At 38.9% G+C, this 22,130-nt stretch overlaps 1 protein-coding gene across 4 annotated transcripts in view; it reads left to right on the top strand.

Moving 5' to 3' along the window:
* BVES (blood vessel epicardial substance) overlaps window positions 1–22,130 on the top strand; it is a 1,268,883-nt gene that overhangs the window by 334,881 nt on the left and 911,872 nt on the right. For 2 of the 4 annotated variants that reach the window (XM_044065155.1, XM_044065180.1), the window contains exon 2: window positions 20,579–20,689. The exons of 1 other annotated variant lie outside the window; for it this stretch is intronic. In XM_044065155.1, the coding sequence (XP_043921090.1) occupies window positions 20,680–20,689 (10 nt within the window). In that variant the 5' untranslated portion in view covers window positions 20,579–20,679. Of the gene's footprint in view, window positions 1–20,578; window positions 20,690–22,130 lie in introns of those variants that run through there. One more of the 4 variants, XR_006363991.1, reaches the window with a different exon arrangement.

Below are 22,130 nucleotides of genomic sequence, written 5' to 3'. Positions count from 1 at the left end.
GTATGAGTTAACACCGCAAGTATTTCCATCCTTTCAGCCTGATATTTTAAAAGTGGGGCATGTTTCAAGATTTGTGCAGGTAAATATAATATGCTGTCTTGTTAGTTTCACAAAAATGGAATGAAGTAATAGTGCCTGATACACAAGTCTATTTATTTCAAGCCTCTAGTTTTGATCAGTGCCAATAACCCTTGTAATCACTGTGCTGTCAGGCATCTCCATTTAGTTGTTGACACCAAGGTTACTAATATAGAGGTCAGTCTTCCCCTTTTTGGAAGAAAGAAAATCTGTCATCTAGCCACTTATTCTATTTTCAGCTTGTCAATAACAATTTAGTAGATATCTCTTCATGAAGGCCCCTGTGTACCCTGTCCTTACATGCTAGTGGGGGAAGGCATCTTCTTCACCCGATACTGAGATTACAAAACTGAAAAGACAGTTAATTTAAGCATTCAGTATTCTTTTAATCGTTTCATACAAAATTTAAAGTGAATAGTACATTATACTTAAAATATGATGCTGATAGACATTTACAAACCTCAAGAGAAGAAGCATCTTTTAGGCTTATTTTATTCCAGTGGACAAGTATGTTTGGGAGTCTTTCTTTGTTTTGTTTTTTTTGTAATAGGCAAATATTGAGGAACACTTCTAAACCATTGGCTGTTCAACTGCACCAATATAAGAATGTAGACTAGAAGATAAAGAGGATATCAATGATTACCTTTATGGCATTCTGCGAATAGTTGAAAAAAATCAAATGGCTTCAAATAATTATGATTGTCTGTAAATTTCTTATCTCACAGAAGGTATACAGAACTGCAGTAAAATGCACTAAAACAGACGACGTTCACAGCTCCACGAGATTAACTGAAATGGTTAAAACTCATAGAAAAAATAAAATCCAACAACTACAGACAGTAATATACAAAAAGAGATAGACTTTAGAAAGCACTACTTTCTTGAACTAGAAATTTTTCAGTGTAGTAGATGTTAGTTACCTTTAAAATATACATGAAAATGAGCTCACTATAGAGTTAAAAGCCATTTAGTTCCATATCCGTCTGCCTTGACTACCTTTTACAACAGCTGTTTACAACTTTTGTGCCTCTGACAACCTCTGCCCTTCGCTTATGCCTTCTCTGCATTTTCTCCCTCCTACTTGTGTTTTTATACTTGCATGTTGACTGTGCATCTACTACCCTCACATCTCTCCTCTCTTCCCACGTCTGCCACTCTTGTCTCACACACTGATTCCCTTCTTCACCCTCTTATCTGCTCATGTGCTTCCTCTTGTGCTGTCTGTCCCACCTTTTTCATATTCAGGTAGTTAATCAGGATTGTAGTGGAGTTCCTAGTTTTGTTGCCCTTGTGATGTCTGCCATGTCTCTTCCAGTGCAATTTTTTGACATGTATATTTTATTTGTATAAAAATTCTATTGTAAAGTATTATTAATTACCATGTACCTTGGAACATTTCTCCCCAGGCCTCTGCTGAAAATGGGATCCTAGCACCCCAGTCAGACTCTTCCAGTAAACAAATGTCAAATAAATAAATAAATAAATAAACAAGGCTCACATTCATATATCTGATGCATAATTCTAAAAGGATTTGCCTAATTTTCAAAGCTTCTTTTTCAGGCTGATGCTCTAGACCACCAAATCTTTCTGAGTACCCCTAATATGTTAGCAGTCAGTGAAAAGCTAAAACAGAGAAAATGTGGGTAGAATTTTGATAACTCTCCTAATAATATTTGTAGAATGTTTCCCTGTAAAGAGGTACAACTGAGTTTGTAAAATAAAAATCATAATAATAATAATAATAATAATAATAATAATAATAATAATCAAGCGAATAATAAATAAATTCAAATATCAGCCATAATAGCCTGGTTTCATTAAGAGGGATGCAGACCTCACTGTGACCCAGGCGACAGAGGTTCATTTAGCAGCTTAGCACTAGAGGATCCAGGCAGTGAGAAGTAGGAGTGAAGGGGGTGTTGTTCACCTGCTTCTTCTGGGGTGTGGGGAGGACTGCAAGCACTTGTGGTACATGGATGTGGCATGGTGTCCCTGGTGGACATGGGAAAAAACACTGTTTGTGCTTCCCAGTGGTGTGTGGCTTTCTGGGAAGGGATGCCCTTTGCAAAAGTGAGGGGAAAGTCTCTTTTGGCAGTCCATTACATGACTCCTATTAGCTGAATGTGTATGGGGGATAGGGCCAACATATAAAAAATATCTGAACCACCTCTGATGGCTGCCAATGCTACCCTTTCCTGGCTGACTTTCATACCAGTGATAGGTTCATAGGTAGGTACTAGGCTATCGGCCCTGGGGCCTATACAAGCCCAGCCAAAAAGGTACCCTGGCTTTTGCCACCCAAGAAAATTATTTTCCTGTGCCACTGTCGAGCAGAGCCACAGAGGTGATCCCCGTGGTGAATTTCCTATTTCCCATCCAATCATCAAGATTTTTCTTGAAGAGTGCTAATTAGGAGTTTTGTTTGATATAGATAGGTAGTTTATTCCAGAGTATGGAAAGTCTCTGGGACAGGAATCTATCCCTCCGGCATGTTCTGTTTATAGTGGTGACAAGGTTTAGGTCCCTAAAGCATGTAGCTCAGAGGGATTGAGATTTCTTTAAGTGGAGCATGTCCAACAGCTCTGGGTTTGACATAGCTTTGTATGTTAGGCAGAGATCACCTCTGAGTAGGCGATATGCAACGGAGTAAAGCTGGAGTTTTTTGAGACGGTCTGCGTAGGGCATCTGTTTGAGGCTGGTAATCCTCTTTGTGAGGTATTTCTGCGGCCTTTCCAGTTGTTGTAGATGTCTTGTGAGGTACATACCAAAAGGGGCGTTGTACTCTATAATGGGTCTAATGTGTGACAAGTAGAGGGGAACAATGACCTCTTTTTTTCTGGATGAGAAACCTTTTGTGATGAGGTGTGCCACGTAGAAGGATTTCATGACTACTGTGACGATGTGATTATCAAAGGAGAGACTACTGTCCACCTGTGTCCCAAGGTATCTTATCACACTTTCAGTGTTAAGTATACTACCGCCTATGTTGTAGTTCATGGGTACAGAGTTTTTACCAAAGGGGATGACAATGCACTTTTTGGCATTGAGCTTGAGGCCATGGCTTTGACACCAAGCATCTGTCTCAGTGAGGCCCTTTTGTAGAATGTCCACATCGTTAGGAGTTTCGATTATGGCTCCTAGTTTGCAGTCATCTGCAAACTTCATTAGCCAAAGACCTTCTTGTTAGCCTGTACTTCAGAGAAGTAGATACCAAACATGACTGAACCCTGTGGTACTCCACTTGTCACTGGTCTGAAGTCGGATTTGGAGTCTGCTACTTTCACAGTGTGGGTTCTGTCAGTGAGCCATTTGGCAACCCATCTTGTGACATAGGGATTTATACCTAGTTTAGCGAGTTTATCTATAATTCCAGAGTGGGGGATGGTGTTGAAAGCCTTGGCAAGATCTAGATAGGCTGTGTGAACTACCTTACCCTTGTCTACGGCTTTGGTGACTGCTTCAAAGAAGTCTATCAGGTTTAGAAGACATGTTCTGCCTTTTACAAACCCGAACTGGGTGAGATCCAGAGTTTGGAGATTACCAGTGTCTTTGTTTATAAGTTTCATGATGATACGTACCATGGCCTTGCAGACCAGGCTCATCAGGCTTATGGGGCGGTAGTTCCTGGGGTCCGTGGTGGCTCTCCCCTTGTGGAGTGGGATAACCATTGCTGTGCGCCATTCAGCAGGCACAAAGCCTTTGGTGAGGCTATGATTGAACATGGTACTTAGGTGAGGTGCCAGTTCATTCTGTAGTTCGTGTAGAACGCAGCCTAGGATGTTGTCTGGTCCCATGGATGCTGTGTTCTTGGCTTTGGATAGTGTGGTTTTTACCTGTGTAGCCATGATTACAGGAACTTTGCATTCTTCCGGTATAGAGATGGGCTCTTTAGGGGGTGAGAGGGGGGTAAAGTTAGCACTGAACCTATCTGCCAGGATGTTGGCAATATCAGTTGGGTCTGTATATTTAGTGCCATTGTGCTGTAACTCAGAGCAGATCTGAGTGTTGCCTTTGAGATTCTTGACATAGCTATAGAATGCTTTGTGGTTGTCTTTAGAATCAGTGGCGATTTTGTTTTTGTAACTAGCTTTGGAGGATTTTATCAGGGATCACAGCTTCTTACTGAGACTGACCAGTGAGCTCCTCCACTCATGGGATTTTACTCTCTTTTGCAAGAGTTTCTTCCTTCTGTTGCACAGTTTGTTTATGGCAGGGGACCACCAGATTGGCTTCCTTTTTTTGGAGGATAGCGTCTTGGTTCTGTTTGGGATAGTATGATCCATGCACTCATGTAAGTGCTTATAAAGTGCAATCGTGTAGGATTCAGTAGTTGTAACTGTATTGTCCATCTGCATGGGTGTCATGAAGTTCACCACTTCTGTCTTAAGAAGCATGAAGTTGGCATTGGAAACATTTTTTACCATGGTTTCCTTAATGGGGGTGGAGGCAGGATGTGGATATCTAGGGTAATTAGCTTATGGTCGGATCGGACCAATGAGGCGTTGACTTCAGGTGTGGAACACCGGTCACTCATATTGGTAATGACTAGATCTAGGATATTGTTGCCCCTGGTGGGGGTGTGGATAAGTTGATCCAGGGCATTGGAGTTTATGAATTCCAGAAAGCGTTGAGCGAAGGAGTTGGTACATGAGTAGTTTTCCCAGTTAATGGTGGGGTAGTTGAAATCGCCCATTATTAGGGTGTTTGGTTGAACCCTAATATTTTCCAGTACATCAAGAAAAGAGGAGTGGGAATCCTGGGGCATGGTGGGTGATCTGTAGCAAGCTACAATTTGGATTGTAGTTTTGCCCAGAGTTAGTTGCACTTGGATAACCTCAGCTGCATTATGCTGAGCAACTAGCCTGGAGGTGTGGATATCCTTAATGAATATGGACACACCTCCACCTTTGGGGTTCCGGTCCAGGTTACAGGGCCGAAAAGTGTGGTATGAGGTATAGCCTGGTAATGCAGGGGTGCTCTCAGGAGCCTTGAACCAGGTCTCAGTCACTGCACAGATATCAATGTTCTCCATTTTAAGGAGTGCCTTGAGTAAGTGCATTTTGAGATTTAGACTTCTAGTATTGAGTAGCATCACCCTCAGTTTTTGCTTGCCTGTTCCTGTTACGGTGGTGAATTTGTCATTTGAACCTTGCCTAAAAAAGGCACTATAAGTGCGGCAAGAATCTTAGCCTGTATCCGGAATCTCAGGGGTGACAGGTGCAGGCCATCTCTGGCAAAGCATCATGGTCTGTCGACCATGTCATCCCAGGCAGACAGATACTGGATCCCTTTAGAATGGCACCAGAATCTTAGCCAATTGTTGAAGTCAATCATTTTGTCCTTGTACTGCGGCATCATTCTGGGTGATGGCAGAATGCTACTCAGGGCTAGGGTCATACCTGCCTGGGCTACAAGATTGGAGAGCTCTTCCATGTCTCTTTTCATGTAGTCCAGGGAGGTACGTCTCAGGTCATTCACACCAACATGGACAATGACAGAGTCATATTTGTACTTGTTGTGGAGTGACCTGAGTGTGTGGGTTATGTGGCGGATCCTGGCACTTGACAGGCAGCTGACAGTAACCTTCTCCTTGTTTAGCCTGGTGAGTGGGACATCAGTGTGCCTGACTATAGAGTTGCCTATGACTAGTGTGTTGGGTACGTTGTTTTGCCTTATTGGCTGTGGTTGAGTGGCACACTGAGTCTGTGGGCTATGTGTCATTTGGGTCATGTTGGGGGGTGGAGGTTGCTTGCATTTCTGCTTTGGAGGTCTCTGTTGCTTGAGCACATTATTATTGAGAGCCTCCGCAAATGTTTTTGTGTTTCTATGTGTGGATTTTGGTGGTGTAGATTTAGTGAGACTATGTGATGAGTGTGGTGTGGTGCAGGTGTTTACCTTCTCCTCTTGACTGTCAAGTTCAGTCTTGATTGGAGAAAGCTTTACCTCCAGTTTGGCTAGATAAGGCATCTCTCACAGGTTGTAGTGTTAGGTGGTAGGAGGAGAGGGTTGTCTGTGTACATGAGGCAATTTCTACATTGCCCCAAGATGCCCAGATTCATCAGATAGACAGGAGAGAACACTGGGAGCTGACCCTTGGACATGCCTGAATAAAAAAACAATTTTCCTCTAGATAAGTGAGGAAAGTGAGTACAAGAGCTGTTTTTCTCTAAGCAAGTGAGGGAAGTAAGTATCAAAATGGTTTTCCTCTATGTAGTGAGGAAGGTTGAGTGCTGTAGTAATTAGTAGGTTATTTAGTGCTTACAAGTTCTGAACAAGTGCTGATCACGAATAAGCAAATTCAAGTGCTAAAACTAAGACTCTGTATCTGGACTAAACTAGTTACAGGAAAGGGGGGAAACAAGTGCAAATGCGGGCTTTTATATCAGAAAGTTGAGAGAAATGGAAAAACTGCCCAAACGGCCAATAACTACAATGTCTGGGACAGAACCACTCCTTATGTGGTAGATAGGTTACCTAGTACTTACCACTCCCACTGTAAGCTAGAATGCTTCCCTCCAACACAGAAAGCTTGTGGGGGGGGGGGCTCAGAAGCTTACATACAGTCCTGGATACAGCAAATCTAAATCTGGACTACACTAGTAACAGGAAAGTTTTTTTTTTTTTTTTTTTTGATGGCAACAAATGGGTGCACTGGTTGGTAGGGGACTGATAAATCAGCAGGCAGTGAGAGCAAACAAATTAAAAGATATATAATTTATGAACTGTTTCATTGCAAAGTAATTAACTGTGTAGATTCTATTAAATTTCAAAATCGATGTTTTTTGATATTATTATACATAGAAAGCTATATTTACAGTGGAAAGCAAGTCTACTTGTTCATTTCCTAAAAAGTAAAAACAAACTGAACACAAATAAGGATATGCAGCTTAAAGAATGTTCATTCAGTTAATATTGCAGTGTGCTAAATACACTAGTAAGACATATTTGCAAGAAATAAAGAAAACATCAAAGGTCACATGGACATCTTAAGCATGACTGCACACTCAACAGTAGGCTGATGAGAGCTCTTCCAGTGTGAAAATAGAAACTTTGGAAAACAGCCAGCAAAACCAATTTATTGGGGTAAAATGCAGTTACTGCACTGCCCGGATGTCAGCAATGATGACATTTGGAGAAAAAAGAGAAAATCAACTAGGAAAGGAAATGAAAACAAATCTGGTGGGGAAGAGCTTTGCATTTTGTTCAGAAAAAAGCATATTAGGTTTCAGCCTCAGTACAGGAAATGGCTTTCAGTAATTTAGAGCTAAAATAAATCAAATGCATTCAGAGGTATTTAAAATAAGTGAGACAATGGAGAAATACATGCAGTCAAAGGACACAAGGCTAGAACAAATAGAATAAGCTGTAAGTAGCTATTCAGATGAGCTGATAAAACTGCAGAAATCACAGACCAAAATGAAGGAAAGACTGACTGAATATGAGGCTTCTCAGGAAGAACTGTTTAAAAAATACAAGAGCTAAAAATCAGAGCAATCAGCAAAAATCTGAGATTTTCTGCTATACCAGAGAAACTGGTAGTAACAGCACATTAATCTTATGAAAGTTCAGATAAGCAACTAGACTGGTATTCCACAGCAGAATTTGGTATGAGAAGTGTCACATTATGTCTATGCTCCAAATCTGGCCATTTGAAAGAAGCCAAAGCTTATGTTAGTAAAGATGCCGTCTTATCAGCAAAGGAGTTACTCCTGATACAATTGTGGCAGAAGGATGAAGTATTATCAATTTGGGACACCAGAGTGCTCCTGGAAAATCCTTAAGAGGAACACATTTATCCCTGAACTCACTGAATGTTGAAAGGCTGGAGTGAGCTTCAAGGTGCTATATCCAGCTGTCTTCAGAATGTTTTTTTTTCCCCTCTATGTTAAAAGACATTTTTGGATGTTGAACAGGCACAGGAGGAAATAAAAAGTTTACCCAGCAAAAAGTGAGCCATTAATATGAAGGGGAATTTGCTTCTTCTTCTTTTGATAATGGCCCAGCCGATAGACAGAATTTGCCAGTAAAACATTTTCCAGTGTTCCAAAAGAAAATGATTGCCTGACAGAAAAAAAGCACATGGATGGATTTTGAAAAAAAAAAAAGAACAGGAGTACATTGAACTTGAACCAGAGACTGGGTTTGAGGGATTGAGGTGATGAGGATGAGGGCCAGCAAGAATCTTAGAATAAGATATAAACAGATGAACTGTAAAGGGATCTTTCCGTAAGGTGCAGTTTGGACACGAGAAGGGTGCTTCTGCAAGAAGTGGAGTTGAGGGAGAGGAAAAACAAAAACAAAAAAGGTGGAAGTTTATGCACTATTTTAAACTGGTGGTAGGACTAGAAGGCATGCCTTCCCACTTTGCCATTAATATTTAGAAGGATAATGAAGAAAACAGAGATATACTGTAACTATAAGCAAAAAAATATATGTTTTCTTAGTAATATGTGTATAATACATTTTTAAACTGCATGTTATATTGTAAAGTAGTTTTGTATAGTATACAGAGATATTTTAAAAGTGCAGTGGAGGAGTCTTACCAGTGACTGTTGTTAATGTCAGTGATGTTAAAGTAGGAATGTACTCTTCCCCCAACTGTATTGTGTCTGGGGTTTATACTGTCATACATTAAAGACTAGATATACAAATTACAATGTTGGGATCTTGAGCTGATAAGAGGAAGAGGTTGAAGTTAACTGATTATACATGTATATGAAATTACAGTGGTTCACTTGATGCTATACATACAGATGAAATATATACTTCCCTATCTATTTGAGATGAGCTATGTTATGCAGTTATGAAAACATTAGTTAGTCTTTTTTATCTACCAGTTGATCTTGGCAATGGCAGATACAGTGACTGCAGATGAAGGCAGTTAATCAGAAAATGACTAAACTATGACCTATGTGGCAAAAGACTAAAATTAATACTTAAAGGAGAAGCAACAAGTAGCTCAGTGAAAATAAAGTCTGTTATATTGATGGGAATATAAGCAGATACATCCATAGTACTAACCAATTTGGTATAAATGACAATAATGCAAAATCTATTAATTTAGTGGCAGCAGTGAACTTTCTCATAAAGCTAAAATCAGTTGAGAGTATGCAAGTTGTTTTTCACATCTGGGAGGGAAGTTGAAATGGGACAATAAAGGATGGTGTGGATTCAGGATGGAACACAGGCTATAACATGAATTTTCAGTATGATTAAACCTAATTTTAGAATGGGTGAAGCCTGTGGATATAGCTGTCTGTCTGGGGTAACTGCAGCTATATGGAGGGGTTACTTAATTTTTTGAAAATGTATATAGTTATGTTTGTTTGCTTTGAGTTAAAATGGGTTGGGGTAAAATGAAAATGTACTTTTTTTGTTTTTTTGAATGTTTTTATTGAAATATAAAGTTTGGAAAATGTGAAAGGTCTAAAGAGAGATAAAAAGGTGCAATTGTGCATATGGTCAACCTGCTAAACATTAATTTGTGCATGTAAGTTGCAAGTTGGAAAAATAAATTAAAAGCTGTCTTGTAGACTATGTGAAAGTTAAAGCATCTTAATCAGAATGACTACCTTATAAGTTGTATCAATGAATGTGAATGGCATTGTAGGTATGGACAAGATGCAAAGAGTATTGAATTATATTAAGAAGTGTAGGGGACAAATATCAGTGTTACAGGAGACACATATAGAAACAGGCATGTGAATTCAGCAAAGGAAGGATTTCAGAATAGCTATTTAGCATGGTATCAAGGACAAAGGAGAGGGAGATAATACTGACTGCAAGATGGGTTCCAGTAGTGATAAATGATTAGAAGAAAGACAAGAAGGACAGATTTCTAGTAATAAGGTATTATTGGCAAGGAAGTAGATTTACATTGGCATATACTTTTATTTCAACTAAAAATACTATTAAGGAACTTAAGAGAATTGCGGTAGAGGTAATCAACTTCCAGTAGGGAATAGTATTCACAGATGGGGACTGGAATCTGATTTGCAAGAGTAAAAATGAACTGGGGGACCTAGAAGGGAAAATATAAAAAAACAGGGTAGATTTCTGAAAAAAAATATGAGACTATTTGGAATGGAAAATGTCAAATTACTATCAGGAACACAAACAGAACTGATGCATTATTCTCTAAGGTAAAGTAACTGGGCTAGACTAGACAGATACTATATTTCACAGGAACATTGTTATTTAATTGAATGTTTTGAAACACTTCCAATCACTACCTCAGACCATCCACCAGTAAAGACTAAGATAAAGATGCAAGGTAATCAATTAAACATGAGATACTGGTGTGTGCCTGCTTATTTATTAAAAAGAGAGGATTTTAAGGAATGAGTAGAGGAAGCAATTCAAGAGCTGTTAAGGAATGTACACATTTCTTCAGAAGGATAGCTGAGGAATGGGATAGAATGAAAATGTAATTTAAAAATGTGGTAGAAATAAGAGAGAAAGAGATATGGTAAAGAAGTAATATGAATTATTTAGATGGATTATCAAAGGATTAAGTGTTACAGATTAAAGGGAATCTTGTGGAACAAGAAGGAGAACAATTGTTGAGTGCCAAAGGAAAATAAGGGAGTACTTGGATAATATGTACAAAGTTCAAGAGATGTCTGTTAAGCAAATATTTTGATAACAATCCCAGGACACAAAAACTATTAGCTAAATGACTTAGGCAACAGAAAATAGAAGAGGGTATTTCCAAACTTGGGAAGCTTGTGACTTGAAAGATATCCAGAGATGCTATAGAGGTATTAGAGATATTTCAGAAATTCTGAAAAAATCTATATAAAGCAGGGGAATGGGGGAAACCAAGAAAAGACAAAAATGGAAACATTTATGGAAAACTTAACTAAACCAAGGCTAGAGGAAGGTGAGGCTCAGTAATTAGTAACTAAGATGGGAGGGGGTTAGATAAAAATGGTGATGTATATTCAATCAACAGAGAAGTCTCCAGGAACAGATGGTATTGCTGGAGATGTTTGGAAGTTAGGAGGGAAAAAGTGACAAAGATCTGGAAGTTTTTTTCTTAACAATATTTTAAAAAAGTGGGGCACTACAAGCATATTGGAAGAAAGCTGTGGTGGCTGTTAAACCCAAATAGGATAAAGACCCTTTATATCCAACTTTATATAGACCAGTTCAACTCTAAATCATGATTATGGAGTAGTTTTGTCTATATTAGCTAAGTGAATTGTTAAGGTGTTGCCAAAACTGATAGATATGGATCAATGTGGTTTTGTGAAGGGGAAACAAGCATTTAACAACAATAACAAAACAGATGATCTAAAGTGAAGCAGAGTGTAAGAAGACCCCTATTATCTTTTTGGTGAGTCTTGATGAAGAGAAGGCATTCAGTAGCATTAATTATGATTTTATGAGTAGGGCAATGGCAGCCTTTGCATTTCCTGAAAGAAAAATTAACTGATTAGGAGGATATTTGATGGATTAGAGGCAAGAATCATGGAAGGAGTGCTCCATTTTGAACAGAGGAACCAGGCAGAAGTGTCATCTTTCCATTTTGTTATTTGCCATATATAAAGAGCCATTGACAAAGAAAATAGGAGACTCACAAATTAAAAGGTATTACTGGTATGGTACTCAATAAAAAATAATTTTTATTTGCAGATAATATTATTTTGTATTTAAAAAATCCAGAAGAGGATATTTCAGTGTTGTGGAACATTTTGAGACAGTTTTAGTTTTTAAGGAAATTAAGTAAATGAAGATAAAACAAAGGTTGTAGCAGTTAGCTATGTTACCATAAATAAGTTGGCTCAGCAATACTTATATTTATGGGGATATTATAAGATAAAGTATGTAGGTGTTTGGATTAAAAATATTTTACTATAGCAGCTAAGTATATGTGGGTAGAAGCTAAATAATAGATAAGACAAAATTGGAAGATCTTGACAATGGATAGGGATAGTAAGGTACAAGAAGGAAAAACATTTCTAGCCCCTCAGCATTGTTTCTGGTAATGCATATTTTCATCAATCTGAAGAAAAGTTGTGGGCCATAATTAATAAAGAATTTTATGAATTTATTTGCTAGGGAAAGAGGGTAATAATTAATTGGGGCAAGTTGTTTCTACCCACAAAACAGGGTGGTTTAGGGTTACCAGCTTTGAAGGGATATTTTAGAGCTATGCAGTTAAGGCTCATATACATAACACTAGTAGAAGACTAGGCAGCAAAGTGGAAAGAAATGATGATGAACTATGGGACTAGAGTTCATGAAATAAGGAGAAAGTAGTTATCTGGATATAGGTACTTCAGAATAATAGTAATAATCATATAGAATATTATATTTACAACATTCTAAAAATGTGCATTTTTAGATCTAAGCCAACATAGGAATAGAAAGAGGAGATTTTTACCAAAAGGGATGACTCCCAGTATGGGCATGGAAAATTGAGAAGATTGAGCTAGAATTTATTGGAGAAAATTTGCAAAGGTACTGGGAGGAAATAACTAAGGGGTAAAGTCATGGAGTAGGTTGAGGCCAAGCAGAAGTTGTAACTGCATGTTGGAGGCTGCCTTCCATACCAGAGACTGATACAGAATTAAGGCAAAGAAAAAGGGATTGTGGTGCTAAATTAAAGACCAGCTCTGGTTGAGTTTATAGCTGAGTCTAGGACAGAAGCTCTGGTAAAAAAGGGGATACTTAGTAAGGCATATAAAATAATGGTCCCTAGCGGGATAATTAGAAAGGCATATAAAATAATGGTCCCTATCAGGTGACTGAGTTTTTAGAAACTCAAAATTTATAAGGTCGAGACCATATGATCAAGTTTTTGAAAACTTGAAGGTTTTGAATGGAGATCACGGTACAATGAGAATCAGGAAATGTACCCTTTTCCTCATTGTAGTATGATCTCGGAGTTGGTATATATATAATTTGCAGGAGGTGTGGAGGCACAGCCTCCCTGCAAAAATGTAAAAAAGGTGGATTTTTTTTTTATGTTTGATTTTTTAGAAACTCGATCATATGGTCTGGACCATATGAATTTTGTATTTCTGAAAACTCGATCATCTGATAGGAATCCAAAATAATGCATGATAATGATCGTGGTTAGAAAATAACGAGAATGGAAAGGCCATATGCAAAGGAACAGTGGGAGGATATTCACACGGCTCCTAAGTATGCAACAAAATCTAGAAGGTTTGGCATTTGTATATGCAAGTGTTTGCACAGGTATTTTTATATACCATAAATAGACTTCAGAGATTTTTTTTCAAAGGTAGACAGCATTTGCAGCAGGTGCTATGGGTAAGAGAGGGGTACCGGGGAACATGTGTTTTGGGAATGTAACAAGTTGATAGATTTTGGAAATTTCCTACAGGGCGCTTTCTCAGAAATTCTTGGGGAGCAAATTAATTTAAGTAACAAAATGATCCTTTTGAGCTGGGATATAGAGACTGAATTGCCTGAACATAGTAATACCCTAATAAGTTTAATGATGTTAGCTGCCAAAAAAAAAAAAAAAAAAACAATTTCTAGGAAATGGAAATCAAAAACAAAACTGACTGCAACAGAATAATTCAATGTTGTAAAGGATATGCAAGAATTGGATGGGGATCTTGAGAAAAGAGAAGGAGCACACAACATACAAATGAATGGATGGTGTGGAAACAATACATACAGAATAATGTTCAGGGGAGGAGGACTGATATTTCAGGGAAGACAGGACTTGAACAATTGTGTAATGTTAAACTGAATAATAATTAAGACAGATATCACATTTGTATAAAGCATGAACAAATCTTTGTAAGGTTTGTTTTCTCTCATAATTGAATGTATATTCATGTCACTATGTATTATGTGATGTTAATAGAAATGTTTAAAAATGAATTGACATGAACTTTACAATTGAATATTTCAAGTTTTTTCCTAAATAATACTCATAACATGGCTTTATTCAGAAGAAAAAAATCAAGGCAAAAATATTTTCTTATGTTACAACTGAAATATAATCACTAATGCTCCTGTAAGCTAAAATGTGAAGGCTGCATCTTAAAATAAGCCTAACTGACATCCAGCACAGCATAGAGAGAATCAATCCAGGGACAAATCCAACCAACCAAGGAGCAAAACAATCTTCATTCACATAAAAAAGTGCAAACGTAGGAATAATGCACAACTATTCTGAGATAGCATAGCTTGGTTTCAAACTCCAGGCATATTTTCCCTACCTAATCCCTTATCAAACATCTCTTCCTTTGAAACTGCAACTGGGTTCAATATTACATAGGTCCATAGATAGTTCATAAGTATGCAGTCCAGAAAATCTCTGTAGAGCTCAGCGCAATATCCCAGTTTTCCCAGAGTACTATCTGATTACGAGACTTGCTCACAGTCAGATAGTGGGCAAACGGAGGTTGAGGTAATCAGGTTCTGGACTGCAAGAAGCAAGTTGTTAACTTATCATAGCCTAAATTCTCTGCATGAACTGCCACATTATAGCAACACAAATTGCATATGTAATATGGGGGTCTGAGCTATGTTTCTGACACATTTGATCTGTTGCATCTATATAGATTCCTAAATTCTGCCTGGTCTGCAAGCTACAAATTTTTAATTACTTTAATTACTGATGATGAAGCCTTAGCATCTTCTGAAGTATCTTCCATCAACTTCTTAACTATATCACCTTCCTTTGTTGGGAAATTATAGTAAATTGAAGCCTAACTCATCAACTACTGATAATCTTCCATGAAATATTTAAATATGATACCAAAGAAACCATGTTTCCCACCTTTATCCTCATCAGCCATTGTAAGAATGAACTGTATATTCCTAAACTATGTACAATGTCAACTGTTGTATCACAACACTAAGGTGGAACATTAGATGACATAGCAAACTTTCATTCACTGCTCTTCTATCCCATTAAAATGCATCCATATACAGCTCATGATGCACCTTACAGCCAAAAATCTTCTTGACAGTACTGTGGTTGGCTTCTGTCCTGGACACAGGACATAGATACTGCTCTCCTGAGCTTCACATAATATCTCAAGAAAATGTGCAATAAAGCTGAAGTAGTGGGACCTTTCTTCTTGAATCTTTTAAAACTGTTCAGTACTTGAACCACAATGCCTTGCTATCTAGCTTAGAGTATAATGATGTATTTTATTACTCATTCAAAATGTTTGCAACCTACCTTGATAATCAAATTAAAATGGCTTACTATAACGATGAAGTATCTCTTCCATGACAGATCATAGCTGGCATCCCTTAGAGATCCATTGTTGGCTCATGTTTCTTCTTTTGACACATAGAATATCTGCTTACTTTGGTCAAGTCAGATCATTCAATACACTGATGATCCCAGTTTGCTGTGCTCAAACAATCTGTCACTTACACAACAACTCATTTTCAAGATGACTTTATTATTATTATTCAGATTTTGCTGAGTAAATCAGTGCTCCTACTCAATGTCAACAAAATGTAAACTATATTTACTAGGCTACTGTAGTGTCCCTGTTTTCCCTGGATTTCTAATCTTATTAAAAATGACTGTGCTTACTGGGGAGGGAGAGGTGAGAAAGAGTGTATTCACCAGTTTGTTCACACCAGGAGAGAGGAAGGGATTTCTGTTTGTAATGAAGACACATCCCAGGTAATGGAGATGTGCCATAATCATGAAAGCAGATCATCTGTAAAACTAGGGCATCTGAGGAGGTGCTGGAGATAACTGACATTATATGAGGGGATGCATGTGACAACACTATCTCTACCCAGTTACGGCAAACTGAAAAAAAAATCCCCTGATATGTAGGACTAGTACATGTGAAGCTGCAGACTCCAGTCCCTCCAATTCCCCTTCCCAGCCCACTATAGATGTGGTCCCAGCCCCAAAGGACAGTAACGAGGACACTTAAAGAAAAATGGTGCAGCCGGGCAACTGATGGTCTCAACTGGATGCTCCCCAATATAATATTAAAAACTCAAGACCAACCAGAAACGTTATCTTCTCTATAGAATTAAATACCAACAGACTATGCACATTACAGCTGTTCAAACCTTCTTATTACCTAGTCTGTGTTATTCCTTTACACACTTACTAGTCTTCACTTACCCCAGTTATACAAGTTAGAATAAGCTTATAACAGAAGAGCAACATTTTCAGCAAATCATTACAGTAAATCTCATTAGTGTTTATCTGTAAAGGAAAAGCAGTTATAAGAACTGAGTTATTGTTATGATTCTACTGCTGAGAGCTGCCTATGTATCTACTACTCACCCAGCAAGGGGTTCAATACTTGTCAGCCTGGGAAAACATGGTTGACAGGCTACACTGCTTTGCCAGGAATAGTCCTCAACTGTCACTTCTAGACTTTTGGATATTGGCCAAAACATTATCCACCCCTATAGCACCATTATTAGGCATTGCCAATCAGGCAAACCTTCCAACAGAACAAAAGCTACTCAGGACAAGCTAAAGGTGTTACTGCTCAATGGCAGGAGCCTCAATAAGAAACTGCCTGGAAGCTCTCCTCACCCTGGAAAAAGCTGACATCTGTGCAGTTACTGAAACATGGTTCAAAGCCATGGAAAGGACTCTGGCACTGCATGGCTATAATGCTTTTCATGTATTCTGACCACCCACTGAACATGAAAGAGTTAAAGGTGGAGGTGTATCTATCTACATAAAGGATAAATACACCTCAAGGTTGGTTCAGTAATATGGCATGCTTGAGCTACTCCATGTCCAACTAACCATGGGAAAAATCCATTACTATATTCTTGCTAGCTACAGGTCCCTTACTATGAACCAGGAAATGCACACATCATACCTGAAGTTACTAGAATCACATACCATCCAGCCCAATACCGTACTCATGGCTGATTTTAACTACCCCTTCATTAATTGGGAGGGATACACTACCACAAACATGCAGGCCAAAAGATTTCTTGACTTTGTAAATTCAAATACGCTGGAGAAGCTAGTCTGTACTCCTACTATGGGAACAAATATCCTAGACCTGGTACTCACAAATATGGGAGAGCAGTGCACCCCCAGTGTTATGTCCTCACTAGTAAGATCAGATCACAAAGCAGTCTCCCTTGAAATAAAGTTTAAGAACTTCTCTAAGGTAAATTACCCCCTATTATGTGACAGCATAGATAGTTTCCAAGCTTCCTCAAATCCAGAAAACACCAAAAACTATGCAGAGGCATACACAAATGCCCTGTATGACCATATAAACAACTGCATAAAAATGGCAATACCAGGCCGAAATAAACCAAGGTCAAACCACAAAAACAAGCCACCCTGGTAGACCCTTAGTATTAATAGGTTGTACAAGAAAAGAAAGAAAATCTTGTCCAGAAGTAAGAAGGAATGTACACAAAAGAGAAATAAGATCTTCACTAGTCTAAACAAGCAAATCAGGGTACTAAACAAGTGTCTGAAAGCAGACTTTGAGGTAAAAATACCATCCAAAGCTAAGGATAAACCTAAGGCATTTTTCAGTTATGACTGCAGTCTTAAGGGCAACACCCAACAATGTGTGGAATTAGTTGTAGATGGCACCACCTGTACCCATCCGGAAGACATAGCATATCTGCTGGGCGACAAACTCAGCTCAAAATTCATCTCCCCATCACCCCCAGTTCTCCCCCAAAAAATACCCTCCACCACTAATTATCACCAAAGAACAGGTTGCCACTGTGCTCTCTAAAGCTAAAAACCTGGCTTTAATGAGGCCTGACAATATACCAGGTTGCCTCTTAAACAGCTGAAATCAGGACTTACCAGGTCCATTACGATCTCTATTTAACCACAGCCTCTGGATTGGCTTTGTCCCGATAGAGTGGACAACAGTCATCCCTCTGCTTAAAGGGAGACCATCTACTGACCCGGGAACAGATCCATAAATTTTACTAGGCTTATATATAAGGCCATGGAAAGAATACTCATGGACCTGATAAATAATGATATACGAGACCTCCAAACACTGGACTCAACCCAATTTGGCTTTGTCAAGGGCAGGTCATGCCTACTGAATCTGGTGGATTTTTTTTGAAAAAGTCACTAAGCCCACAGATGAAGGTAAAACAGTACATACAGCCTACCTTTACCTGGCCAACACATTTGACACAATTCCCCACTCAGGTATTATAAATAAATTCACAAAACTGGGGATAAATCCCTACGTCACCAGATGGATAACCAACTGGCTCATGGACAGGACATGTGGTTAAAGTGGGTGAATCCAGATCCAGCAAGAGGCCAGTTACTAATGGTGTGCCACAGGGCTCGATGATGGGACCACTCCTGTTCAGAATATACTTCTCTGAAGTCAAGGCAGATGTGGAAAGCCTCTTGATGACAAAGTTTGCCGATGACTGCAAGCTGGAGGCAATCACTGACTCCCCCAACAATGTCGATATCCTTCAGGAGAGTCTAGATCAGATAAGTGATTAGTGCCAGAACCATGGCCTAAAACTAAATGCAAAAAAATACATTATCATACCCTTTGGGAAGTCAAGTATCCCTGCAAATTACAACATCAATAGCATGCCCCTCAGAGTAGACTTAGAGGTGAAATATCTAGGTATGCAGATAGATCGTATTCTGAACTTTGACCGCCGTGTGCCCACAGTGGTGAGAAAATCTTTTTATGTAGCAGAACTTATAAGTAAAGGTATGGCATCTAGATCCAAGGAAATTATAGTCCCTCTGTACTCATCCCTCATTAGCCCAATAATCAAGTACAATGAGACATTTGATATGTCTTTGTCTAGGTGCATACAGCAGCTGGAGCAACCTCAGAGGTTCTTCACAAAGAAAATACAGGGTGTAAACAACATGAACTATGCAGATAAACTAAAAACCCTGTCCCTATAACTCTATCTCCTACCGACTACTAGACCTACGCCTGACCTACAAGGCCCTCACATATCCAGCCCTGATGGATCCACAAGCCAAATAGTACAAGTGTTACCCAATCCAGGGATGTAAACTTAGTCAGCTACTCAAACAAAACATGCTGGAGAGACACATATGTCTCAAAGATTGCCCCTTCTTTGAAACAGGCTTCCTATTCACATTAAGCAGAGCAATGGATGGGAAATCACAAATTCACACCTGGAATAGTGCGTATGTCCTTTATGGACATGGGCAATCAATAAGACACTCAATGCACAAGCAAAGATCCATGCCATTCTCTTGCCCCTAGGGGCCATATATCGGGTAAAATCAGGTTATATTGGATAGACTTGTAAGGGCCCTTATGCTGTTAGCCTAGTATTGTCCTATGAATCTATAACAAATGCCTTGTAATTCAGTCCTTGATTCAGTGATGTATTACAATCTTGTAGCTTTCATTCTAAATCACTGCACCTTATATGGACTACTCTAGTCAAGAAACCACTGTGGTGATTTAACCTTTAAAAAATTGTCTCAAGATTTACCAGTATAGTGAACTCACCTTTACAAATGCAGTCTCCACGCTATGAAATAAACTACCTGAAAATAATTTAGAACTCCAACACAAAACAGCATTGAGGACAGCATACAGAAATTACAAATGCACAGAGTGGACATGCAGTTATAATCATGGTGTCACCTAGAAGAAAAGTAGCCAATCTGACACACCTTAAACTGTTTTTCCATAGCACTTAAATATATAAATCTGTATTTGCATATTATATATACTCACCAGCCTGCGTAATTCCAAATAAATCTTATTTTATTGAAGGTAAATATGTGAAATATTTCTGCTGTACCTCATATGCTGTATCGGCCTCACAGCTTGCATGAATACTTTCAGTGTATACAGTTGTACTGTTGTTGGCAAGCATACGCATAATACTACACTTGATGTTACTACTGTATGCAGATTTTTTAGTGCTGTAGATTTCTTATTGTTTGTGTAATAATAATATCTTTTATACAAATCTGGGGCTTTTCTCTCCAGACTTCCACTGAAAATGTGTTACATCGGGTTTAATCTTAAACATCAGCTAGTACAAAGAAACAAACAAACAAATTTGTTGGAAAAGTTAACAGAAACCTTAATATTCTGTCATATTTTAAAAAGTTCATCCTTTCACTGTGAGGGAGTACATTTAAATGATATTTACTACCCAATAGCTCATGGATTTAGAAGTTCCCAGGGCAGTCTTTGGTAGGAAGACTGTATAAAATATACATGATTAAGGTGATAATGTGTAACGCCTTTATTTGTCAGGTTGCTAGCATTTTACATCAGATAAAGCACAGATGGCTTCAATAATGCATTTCATTTTGGCAGCAGTAGTAGTCTGGCTACTGATTTTGGTCCTGATGGCAAATGCATTGCAGCTTAATTTATAAGCTGTATATGTAGGAATGATTTTTTTAAACATTACAACCAAAATTACATGGTCTGCATTTGTATTCTTGCCATCACTGTGATCTGTGTAGGTAGAAAAATAAAACTGAATGCAGTCATTTGCCCTGTTTGCCTAAGTGTCTTTCTAATTCTTCTTTTCCCAGCCTTTATCATCTTCTGCTACCTATGTGTTTTCAGAACCTGACATTTTCCCCATGCCTTCTGTGCATCAGAGAGCAATATTTGTGATGAGAGTGTAGAGAAAATGTTGACAGGTAAGACTGGCATAAATATTAGTAATCATAGATGTGGGTTATTAAATGCATGCAAAACGTGTAATTCATTTGGATTGCAGATACCTCCAATATCTGATAAGTGGTGAGATCCAAGGAGCAACTACTGATTTCTACTATAGAGCACAAAAGCATGTGTAAGGATGAGGTGTAATTTCTTGCGAGTTTGGCCCTGGTCCATCTAAATACAAAACTTTGTAGTATACTTCTGCTAAGTGTAGGACTACTGCATTGTCTGGACTCATCATCATCATCATCATCATCCCCTTTTTCCCATTTACATGGGGTTGGGGTATCGTATTAACTGTCGCCAACTCTCTCGATTCAGTGCCACTCTCCTGCCTTCTTCAACACTCATGCCTGACTGTTGCAGATCTTCTTTCACACAATCCATCCACCTCTTTGCTGGACGCCCTCGCTTCCTCTTACCTTCTTCCTGTCTGTCCCAAATCTCCCTCACCAGATTGTCTTCTGCTTTTCTACACATGTGCCCATACCATCGTAATCTGTTTTCTTTTATCTTTTCTGCAATTGGAGCTACTTTGGCTTCTGCTCTTATGTCCTCATTTCTTCGCCTGTCTCGCAGTGTGCATCCTACCACCTTTCTCAGGCACTTCATTTCCATCACCTCTAGCTTCTTCAACTGTTCTGCCTTTACTGCCCAGGTTTCTGTACCATACAGTAGCACTGGTCGCACCACTGTCTTGTACACCTTACTTTTCAGCTTCTTTGGCATTCTTCTGTCATATACTACACATGATACTCTGTGCCAGTTGGCTGCAGCCCCTCTGATTCTAGCTTTGACCTCTTCATTCAGACTACCCTTCTCCTCAACCACCCCTCCCAGATACTTGAAGCTGTTTACGTGTTCCACTATCTTCCCATCTATCTCTATTCTCAGCTTCTTCTGATTTCCCCAATCTACTTCCATTACCACTGTCTTATCTGTGCTTAGTTTCATCCCATGTGCCTTCAGATTTGCATTCCATTCTCCTATCCTTTGCTGAAGTTCTAGATCTGTCTGCCTGTATTGCCACATCGTCTGCATACAGCAGCTTTGTTGCTCTGACCCCTCCAACCTGTTTGCTGATGTAGTCCATTACCAGTATGAACAGCAGTGGGCTCAGAGCTGAACCCTGGTGCACACCCACTCCCACTGGAAACCCCTCAGTGAGGCCAAACAACTGTTCGTACTTGAGTCACTGGGTCCTTGTACATAGCCTCTACTAATTCTACCAGTGTTTCTGGGACTTCAAACCACCGCAGTACTGCCCAGATCAGCTTTCTTGGGACCTTGTCATATGCTTTCTCCAAGTCTAGGAAAGCCCAGTTTGACTCTCTCCTCTTCTCTAGTTTCTTCTCAAGTATCTGTCTCAATACAAACATTGGGTCAATTGTGCTGCATCCTGATCTGAATCCGAAC

Source organism: Protopterus annectens, chromosome 1.part0 (assembly GCF_019279795.1).
Source record: "Protopterus annectens isolate FY-2018-M chromosome 1.part0, PAN1.0, whole genome shotgun sequence".
NCBI classification, from domain to species: domain Eukaryota; kingdom Metazoa; phylum Chordata; order Ceratodontiformes; family Protopteridae; genus Protopterus; species Protopterus annectens.
Note: the sequence above shows the minus strand (reverse complement) of the source record. Positions and strands in the feature narration are given on the sequence as shown.